Raw genomic sequence first — 10,664 nt, 5'->3', positions numbered from 1 at the left:
AAAACCAACTCATATATATATACATATATATGTATATATATGTATATATATATGTGTATATATATATGTATATATATGTATATACACATATATATGTATATATATATGTATATACACACATATATATGTGTGTGTATATACATATATATATACATATATGTGTGTATATATACATATGTATATATATATATATGTATATACACACATATATATGTGTGTGTGTATATACATATATATACATATATATATACACACATATATATATACACACATATGTATATATATATATATGTATATATATATATATGTATATACACACATATATATACATATTTATATACATATATACGTATATATACACATATACATATATATATAACCATATATATACATACATATATATTTATATATATATATACACATACATAAATATATATACACATACATATATATATACATACATATATATATACACATACATATATATACACATTCATATATATATACACACATATATATATGTATATATATATGTATGCATATATTTATATACATATATATATATAGATATGTATATATCTATATATATATATATACATATATATGATATAGATATATATACACATATATATGTGTATATATGTGTATATATATACATATGTATATAAATAACTCATTTTAATCCATGGCAGCAATATTGTTAAAACTTTAGTCCAGCTATTAACACTTAAAGAGAAAATATTAGATTGGAAAATACATACAAGCGGGGAATGAAATTAGCACCTGCCAAATAACAGGGTAAATGTTGGTTGTGGCAGGTGAAAGTTCCAGGTCACCTGCCACCATAGCCGACAGGTTTTCCTTATATTAAGAAATATTATTTTTACAAAGCAATTCTAAAGCCTAAATTAAATATATGGAATCACTTCATCTTACAGGTCCACAAATTTCATGGTAATTAGGTGATAATTAGCAAATAACTTCTTTGAAATTTCTTAAAAAAAACTCCCTGAATCATGACATCAGCTACCAGGTTACATTTCTGTAGACAATAAGTCACATAAATGGTGAGATTTGTGCTGATCAGAAGTGTCTTCTAATATTTGGTAAATATTGGGGTAATTTGGCAGTAATTCCAAAGAAATTTCAAATAGGTAACTTGCTTATTATCACATAATTACCATGAAATTTGCGTACCTGTAAAATGAAGTGTTACCAAATATAGTCATGCATTAAAGTTACATGATATATTCCATAATTCTACCGTCTGGTACCACTGACTCAGTGTTTACAATTTTAAAGCGTTCTACCCAGATTTCAGAAGTGTCAGAACAAAAAAATTTGTGGCTGGTAGAAATGTTCAGTGACCTGCCACAGTGGCAGGTGAGGAAAAAGGTTAATTTCAGACCCTGCATACAAGTAAACGGTCATTAAAATGTCCAACTGGTGAAGATATAACATTAGCACATATGTTGAAGCTAGATTTCAGTCATGAACCTCATAGCTGAAATTGATCATCTAATATGGAAAAGATCTCCAAAGTTAAATATTTTTTTAATTTAAAAAAATTGCATTTTTATTTTTCTATTTCATAACATTTCTAAGCTTGTGCAATACAGTTCATAAAATTTCATTAGTCTGAATTCAAAGAAATCTTTACAACAGGATGCAAAAGATGACTCAAGACAAAGTAATGCATTTTCAAGAAGCAGCTGTATTCGACTATAAAGGCATTTCTAATCCAGTGTCTCTAAGCTGTTTTCTTAATATTTCAGTGTAAAAAGCCTAGACTCTATTAGAAAAAAGAAACCCAAAATAACATTTCATAAGAAAAACAATCATTGAAAAAAAAAAAAGGAAAACAAAAACCCCATTCACCAGTCATTTCAATTAAAATAGAAACACCATTTCATTTTTGCTAACATTTTCCCTCAAAACAAATATATATTTTTCCTTATATATATATATTTATATATTTATTCTCAAGGCAGTTGGTCATGGCCAAATTAATTGACCTCATCATGGCCATTTTTCTTGTTTCAAAGTTAGAAAACATAGCTAGAATGGAAGAAAAATAAACTAGCGGAAGCACAGTGTAGGACCACTGCACTGGCCAACAAATATCTCATTTTGAGTGAAAGGGAATAGTCTGTCAAGGCAGTGTGGCACACAGACACACTTCCTCTGGAACAAGTGCAATGCAAAGAGAATAAATTTCTCACACATCATAAAACTACAACACACTCCTCTTTCACAGCACTCATGTTGTCCATCAGATTCCCTTTGCTTGTCTCCTCTTCCTCTATCTTGCAGCAGTGAAGGCTTGTGTTGTGCTGTTTTAGTTCTTAGCCATTGCTGGGAGCTGAAAGTCCACTTGATGGAGCGACACTGCAGTAGTCAGGGAGTTGGTGTCTCTTGATCCATCCTTGATTATTGTTGTTTTTCCTCCAACTACCATTAGAGACAATAACCTACTAGCAGATGTCTGAACTGAACTATCTGTAGCAGTGTTTGAGGTTGAACAATTGTTTTTTCCAACTGAGAGAAAAAGGATCCCAGCATGCCAGCATCTTGCTATTACAGTAAAAATGTGACTAATACATTGTCCCTGAATACTGAAGACTGCTCTATCAGTAAATGGTGCTTCTGATAGCAGAAGGGAGAAGACACAAGTAGCAGGATTTCTGCAGAAAAGAGGGTTATGATGTACATGATGACGAATTGGAAGAGCAACTGTGGCTGTAGCTATGCGCTCTGATTTGGTTAAGATGAACAGAACACATAGAGGACACAAGGGGACGGGATGAATGATCAGGGGAGAGATGGGATAGATGGGATCATCGCCGCATTATTAGTGAGTGATCATCAAAAGTGCCGGATGGCGACGTGAGGAAGTTCCCTGGGTTACCATTTTACATGAAGTGAATATGCATGATGTACACATAAGCAAGTATGCTCACATGTGTTTGTATAAGAGAGAGCGAGAGAAGAGAAAATGTGTAGGAGAAGAAGAGAAATCCCTGGGCTACATGGGAGGGTGCAGTGGAGGAGAGGTCCCGACGGTCCTCAACCACCTCCATCTATCACATCCCTCCGTTACACCTGACACTCAGCAGAACTATGTGCTTCTCTTTTGCAGCTCCTGAACAAAGGCTGTGAAAGGGGAGAGGAGAAACAAGCATTACACACCTGAAATACTGCATATTGAAGCAAAAGTCAAATGTTTTTAAGGTACTGATCAGACAGAGAACGTTTCGCAGTTTGCTGCGACTTTTTTAAAAAACTATTGTTGCTAGGCAACCAACGAATGAGTGTTAACGTAACCCAAACAAAAACAATGGTACTGTACGCCACATTAAAGTTAATAGTACAGTTTACATTAGGGCTGTCAAAGTTAACGCGATAATAACCCGTTAGCGCAAATTCATTTTAATGCCACGCATCTTGCAATTTTTAGGTTGTAGCGGTCTCCGTTTTAAAGCTAGAAGTGAAGATAATGGCATCATATGAAACTAGAAAACCTATGGAATTGGTACCAACCATGTCATACTAGCTTGTCGTGAAGGAGGTTAAATAACGCTCAAAAGTCCAAATCACAAGGGCTGACAGCTGAAACTGACAGCTGTTGTTGCCTGTTGGGCTTGAGTTTGCCATGTTATGATTTGAGCATGTTTTTTTATGCTAAATGCAGTACCTGTGAGGGTTTCTGGACAATATTTGCCTAAAGATGAAGAAGGCACTTTATTGATCCCCCAAGGGGAAATTAAATTTTTTCACTCTGTTATTTTTACACACAGGCCCAAAATACACACATGCACAAACATACAGTGCATGCATTAATGGAGAGATGTCAGAGCGAGGGGGCTGCCCCTGACAGGCGCCCCGAGCAATTGGGGGTTTGGTCAAGGGCACCCCGGCACTGCCCAAGAGGCAAACTGGCATCTCTCCAGCTACCAGCTCACACTCAGTACTTTGTCCATGTGGGGACTTGAACCGGTTCCCAAGCCAAGTCCCTACGGACTGAGCTACTGCCGCCCCTAAATCTCCCTGTAAGGTACATTTTACAAAGATAAAAATGTGTGATTAAGATCACGATTAACTATGGACAATCATGTGATTAATCACGATTAAATATTTGAATCGATTGACAGCCCTAGTTTACATCATAGAAAACAACTTACCCGAAATCTAAAGTAACACACTAATTTGCCTCCTGCTGTTCTCATTCAGATCATGGTAACTACGGTTGATAAAGTCATAAAGCTCCAGGTATCCAGCAAAAGTGACCACAATGAGTAAAATCGTTAATGACGCTGGGTGTTTTTACACTCCGAGGTGAATTTTTTTTTGCAAATCGAGGCATTCAGGGCACTCCTGTAAAAACGCGATGTGTTCAGCAATGCAAAAGCAGCACGAAAAACACTTCACTCTCATTGAAAAAAATGACAAAAAGCCGCCCTAGGCTGCTAAAATGCACTCTGTCTGATCGGGGGTCTAAGAGAGAACAAAGGAATCTCACCTCCAATAATTTCCTCCTTGACTTTTTGTAGTTCTTTCCGCACCTCCTCCAGGATCTCCTGCAGAATATTCATTGAAAAACAGACTTGTCAGTTATGACCCAGTAGTTAAACGCTCGTAATATTAGTAGCCAGGTTACTCAGTGAAACCATGTAAATCCATGTATACATACATGAAATAGGTCTGCGTCCAAAATCATCTACTATGCACTACATACCCATTATGTATACTATCGTTCAACGGACTTTTGTGTGAATTAACAGTAGTATGTATCTTTTTGGACACACTGAGCAGTAATTTACGTTGTCACTTCCCGAGAGCCTCCTTGCCGGGTGGAAACGTAAATCTTATACTTACACTTAAATTGAAGCATTATTGCCGTTACAGAGTTGTCCGTCAACATCTGTTATGAATGCTGTAGTCATTACTGCACTGCATTGTGGGATATTTATGCCGCCGTAGTGTCCAGCGTTGTATACTGAAATATTTCACCGGAAATTCACATACTATTGGTTTCATACATACTAAAAAAATCTCACATACTGTTTTAGCGTACTAAATAGCACCTTAGTATGTAATTTTGGACGCAATCTAGGTCTGTAATCTGATTTCTCCCCTACCCCCGAACTTATTTTGGAAGGATGGCGTTCTTATTTGAACTGTAATGTGATAGAAGACACTGCGTCGGCCCGGACTCTTTTTTGTTGTTGTGCGTCTGTGTTGGGAACAGAGTGACTGCACAGTGAGAGGTTTACGAAATCAGCTTACTGGAGAGAGCAGGCTGTAAGTGCATGTAATCTCACTCATTCAGGTTCAGCTCTTTTGGTTAAGAATTGATGTTGCTGGGCTGATGAGAAATTCACCTGTTTCATTTTCTCTAAATCTGAGTCGTCCATTCCACCTGCATCATTAGTGTTGTTGCCTGCGGGCTTCGGCCTGTAAGAAGACAAGAAACAGACAAATACAAATATTTATGTTTCAGGAAAAAAAGCCAAGATGGTCCATGGCACTGCATTGACAGGCCAACTGTCAATCGAGCACATCACCAGTAGCAGTATCAGAGGGATGAAGGAATAGTGAGCAGAAAGATGCAGAAATGTCCACACACCCAAAGATGCAATGAGACCTATCTAAAGCCCTGTTCAGACCTGGTATTAACATGCGTCCTGGGTGAAGTGGACAGCTCTCAGTACAGGTGTGAACGCACTCAACGTGCATTGAGGACGCATTGAGATCCGATTGCTCAGACCACATTCAGAGGTGGTCTGGGCCACACATGGCCACATTCTTTTAGCAGTGTGTACGCAAATGTATCCTGGGTCACATCAAGGACCGCCTACTCAACCGACATCCCGTTGGGATCCGCGGGGTCTCACTGCGCTCCTCAGGTGAATAGACAGTCTTCTGTACACTACTGTATTCTGTCAGTACAACTGCATATTATTAAAATATATCTTATCTATAGATTACATATCTACAGACGAGGCACGGGACGTGTATTATAATCATACTGTCAGTGATGTGTCGGTGTTGTAGGATATTACTACGGACATTCATGTAATGTTACATCACAATGTCTGCTGTATTAGCCATGTGTTTACTATGTGTTTACTTGCATATAGAGTGGGGAAGTGAGATCCGATCAGAAGTAGTTAGACGCATGTGGAGACGCATTCTTAGCCAGGTGTGGACAGTTGACTTATAACTGTCCACTTGTGATCGGATCACCCAAGACGCATGTTAATGCCAGGTCTGAACAGGGTCTAAGATCATTACCTTTCAGAACTGATGTCAACCTTGAGGATGCAAGTAATTCAGAAATGAATGCCACCGATATAAAGCAGATGTAAAGTTTATCACAGGAGGACGGCATCGACCCCAGTGCTCAGAAGTGACATGTAAAAATAAGCATTGATCACACTGTCTTCTATCTTATTATTCAGTTTTCAGAGGTAACACTCGGTTGGTACACCTACAAGTCCCTTGGGTGCATGCCATTCTCTGATCCATTAGATGGTGCTATCAACTGTAAAATATGCCACCCCAGTACATAGACTGCAGTGGTGCTGCGCTAACCTGAAGAGAAAAGAAAAGCAAGGGGCACTAAGGTCATGAGTGAACGGGGCAGCACGTATACCTGGAACCTTGGGACAATGAGGGGGTGGAGTCCATGCTCTTGTGGACGGAGTTATTCCTGTTAGTGAGACACACACACACCCTCCTCTTAGAATGGAAATGGAAGACAAACAAAGACGCACACATGTCCACACAACCACACTCACACTGATGGAGAGCTACACTTAGAGTGAGTTTAAACACGAGGCACCAAACACCTGGGGGAGGTAACAGATTTACTGACGGTGGCAGCATGGAAATAACTGAATCCTGGGTTACCTGGGCAAAGTCGATTTCTCCCAAGGTCTTCTCAGGGTGTCTGAGAAGGAAGATGTATGAAAACATGAGTTGTTGGCATTCACTCACATAAATTTAACATCAGAATGAATGTAGTTGGCATGCAACAGATAAAAGTGTTCAGTTCTCACCGCTTTGACCTTGAGGCTCTGAATCATCCTGTATAGAAAAGACAGAAACTTGGTGTTAAGAATGAGTCATCATAAACCTGCTTCTGTTTTATAACTATCCATGACCTACAGTGTCAGACTGCATATAAAAGCAGACTCTTACATTATCTTGTGTCTTGGCAGGGGGCTTCTCTCCAGTGTCTGTAGCTTTTCTCCTGATGTGAAGAGGAATCACTTTAAGTTATAACATGTACACTCCAATAGACTAGGAATTTCGAAGAGTACACAATATATGCTGCACTTTAAATATGGTTATTCGTCAAAGGAGAATGGGCATGAAAAAAGATAAAAACTACTCCATATAAAACCTGAAGTAAGTAAGTAAGTAAGACTAATTGTTTAATTGAGTGTGGGCATTGTATTAGGGCTGTGCAATTAATCAAATGTCAATTACAATTATGATTTTGGCTTCCAAATATTACAAAAACAAGAGAATAGACATAAAATGATTATTGTGCGGCATTCTAAATGTTCTTTCTAAATGCATGATGTTTCCAAAGGTCAATGAGTAATCATGTTAAGTAATCGTGATCTCAGTATTGACCAAAATAACCGTGATTATGATTTTTGCCTTACACTGTGTATTTTATCTGGCTTCAAACTTGTGATGTCACCCACCTTCGTGCCAAGATGGCACTCATTTCACCCATCAAACCACCTCCTCCTCCTCCTCCTCCAATAGAGGAGTTGCTGCCGCGGCTGGAGTCAGCCCTGCCTAGTGGAGCTGCAGAGCCTCCGTCCTCCTGCTGAGGGCAGCAAATAGCAAAAAGATACAGACATTGTGTGGGCATGATGACTCAATAAACACTGATGGATGTAGGTATCATAGCTATGCAGGCAGAAACAACTCTAAAATTGGATCAATACAGCAGCAAGATGACATTTGCATTATTAGAGAAGCACATAATGGATTCGATTATAGTCCAGTTTACCTTGCAAAGTAACAGGACTGTCAAAATCCACTAGTCTATAAAACTGTTTTGTTATGTACTCACCTTGGATACTTTGCGGAGTTTAGCTCCTGCTAAGGCAGCCGCCAAGTCTCCTCCAAGTCCCCCAACACCACCACCGCCTCCTCCTCCACCACCGCCGCCTCCTCCTCCACCACTACCACCTCCTCCACCAACGCCTCCCATGGGGGGCGGGGGCGGGGCCGGTGGAGGTGGTCCCGGTGGGGGAGGGATGCCAGCAGCTGGAAGAGGAGGGCAAGGAGGAGGAGGAGGGGCAGGAGGAATGTTGCCTCCAGAGGGCAACGGTGGAGGTGGAGGAATGTTGACTAAAAAAAACAGAAAGGCACCGTCAGTAACCATTCCCAAACTATTTCTCAATAACAATGTGCCAATGACATGGTGATGCAGGAGCACTGTCATGTAAGTAAAGGTCCCAGACAGTTGAAAGAAAGGTAGTGAAATCGTCTAAAATGGTCTACTCTACAATCCATAACAGTGATCCTATATCATAATGTCAAGGCCCTGACACACCAAGCCGACGGTCGGCCGTCGGACAATTTCGGTGAGCGTCTGTTGCCCTAATGTTTGTGGTGTGTCACGCAACGTTGGCTCTAGTCTGCATGTGTCGGAGGCTTTTTGGCCGATTCAGCATGTCGAAATCAACGGTGGAGACCGTCGTGAGAGAAATCACTCCGATTGTCTGTTCAGCGTAAACGAATCAGTGCATGAAAAGAGAATCGGAAGTGAGGAAAGCAAGTCAATGAGTAAAGTCAAGAGGGCTTCTCATTTTTCATCTTCATCTCATCTGATCATTCCAATACATAGATATTTTCACAGCAACATGGCCATCTGAAATGAAGCTACGTGGTGAGAGAATGGTGTGAAAATGGTCGGCAAACGCTGTTTTGTTTCATCTATGTATCGTAACAACGGCTTGTACATCCGCCGTCCTCAGTCTTCTGGTTTCCCTTTTTGAATGACGAATACAGACTACCGCCTCCTACTGGTGTGGAGAGTTATTTCATCTCACACAGGCGCAGAGCCTACGTGGTATTCGGCCTTTGGCTGTTTTCTTTGCATTGTGAGACACAGGCAATGTGAGGCGACGCAACGGTCGGCCAGCGTCGCCGCTAGTTCTCTGATGTCGGTTTGGTGTGTCTGGGCCTTAAGATGGCTGATTTAGAGCTTTAACGCACAAAGAGGGCCTGTGCCAAAATTGTGATAGTGTCAAAAATTGCAACTGCTGCTATGACCCATGTCTACACACCAATTTCAGGAAACGATACAGAATACACTGGCTAAAACAACCTGTTTAGATAAAGTTACAACCTATCAAAGCTTGTTTGTTGTTGTTGTTGTTTTTGTTGTTGATAATGTGTCTCTGCTTGCATATACAGTATTTGTTTTATTTACTTTGCAGCACTATGCATCTCTTCCATCGCATCTGACATGTTTCAAAATTGGTATCATACAGTCTGACAAACATTTATGAACACGATTTGATCAGAACTGTCTCACACAGTATGGCCTGTTCACTGATATCGCAGTGTGTGTGTGGGGCCTTAAGAAATGGTGATCACTGTGTTCACTTTTGAAAAACACTCCTCAATGAAATATGAGGAGACTGATCTTTATTGTACTCAAGTGCAGTCATGTTGACCAGCCCAGGTGTTTCCTGACCTGCAGGAGCTTGTCTTTCTCTGTCCAGTCTCTCTCTTTCCTGCTGTTCCCGCTCCTGTCTTTCTCTCTCCTGTCGCTCCCGTTCCTGCTGCTCCAGCCTCTGCTGCTCCATCCTACGTACAAACAAACACATCTGTCAGCGACAAATATATGTAAACATGCTCAAAATAAATCAGTGGATGAGCAGGACAGATAAATGAAGCAGAAAGCATTTAATTTGGGTGTTGTGATTAAACAGGCTGACCATGAGATAGAGTAGAGAGTGAGAGAGCGAAGGGGCAGCTTTCAGCCATTCCCAATTAATGTGTAAATGTCTTGAGGATTATTTATGCAACATCCATTGTTTTCGAACAACTCTGTCTAATTATAGTATTTGGCACCGGTGTGGAGAGCTATAATCAGGATTAGTATTCAATATATCGGCTTCGGTAAAAGAATGAGAGGTGGATTTCATAGCTTCTGATTAGCCTACCACTGAAAAGTTCACAGCTGGACACGGTGGCCTAATTCCAGCTGCCTCAGTTCACCCCCCTCTCCCTCATCACATCTGCCACTCACAACAGCTGTATAACAGCACACATACAATGTACAACCACTAAAAAATGCCAGGTCCACACACAAGCAGACACACAAAGTGAGAGTCACTGTGATTTAAAGCACAGCTGATCCACTTAGGCAGAGTGCCTAGGAAAGGGGGAGGGGAGATGACGTTTTTTACAACCATTTGATACTGGTGAATATTGTGACTTTATGTTCATCAGACCTAGAAGCATTAATGCAAATTATATCCACCAACACCTGCATCCATGCTGGATTTCAAAGGGTTTAAATGCTCCCGAAGCTACAGTAATTCATCAGACACTGGGACAGCAGCTGATAACTTGACAAACGGTCCCTCTAGCCAATCACAAAGCCTCCCCTACTGTGCAACATA

The 10,664-nt window shown here is 40.1% G+C and overlaps 1 protein-coding gene across 4 annotated transcripts in view; it reads right to left on the bottom strand.

Moving 5' to 3' along the window:
* Positions 1-1,549: 1,549 nt before the first annotated feature.
* vaspb (vasodilator stimulated phosphoprotein b) overlaps positions 1,550-10,664 on the bottom strand; it is a 31,845-nt gene continuing 22,730 nt past the window's right edge. Inside the window, exons 5-14 of one of the 4 annotated variants that reach the window (XM_074641562.1) lie at positions 9,731-9,843; positions 8,096-8,376; positions 7,719-7,843; positions 7,204-7,255; positions 7,062-7,089; positions 6,913-6,952; positions 6,656-6,712; positions 5,382-5,454; positions 4,520-4,577; positions 1,550-3,153 (exon numbers count right to left, since the gene is read on the bottom strand). In XM_074641562.1, coding sequence (XP_074497663.1) covers positions 3,119-3,153; positions 4,520-4,577; positions 5,382-5,454; positions 6,656-6,712; positions 6,913-6,952; positions 7,062-7,089; positions 7,204-7,255; positions 7,719-7,843; positions 8,096-8,376; positions 9,731-9,843 — 862 coding nt within the window. In that variant the 3' untranslated portion in view covers positions 1,550-3,118. Of the gene's footprint in view, positions 3,154-4,519; positions 4,578-5,381; positions 5,455-6,655; positions 6,713-6,912; positions 6,953-7,061; positions 7,090-7,203; positions 7,256-7,718; positions 7,847-8,095; positions 8,377-9,730; positions 9,844-10,664 lie in introns of all 4 variants that reach the window. The other 3 variants (XM_074641561.1, XM_074641565.1, XM_074641563.1) reach the window with 3 other exon arrangements.

The sequence above is a fragment of the Sebastes fasciatus genome, chromosome 7 (assembly GCF_043250625.1).
Source record: "Sebastes fasciatus isolate fSebFas1 chromosome 7, fSebFas1.pri, whole genome shotgun sequence".
Classification (NCBI taxonomy): domain Eukaryota; kingdom Metazoa; phylum Chordata; class Actinopteri; order Perciformes; family Sebastidae; genus Sebastes; species Sebastes fasciatus.
The sequence above is the reverse complement of the archived record's forward strand: the minus strand, read 5'-3'. Positions and strand labels throughout refer to the sequence as shown.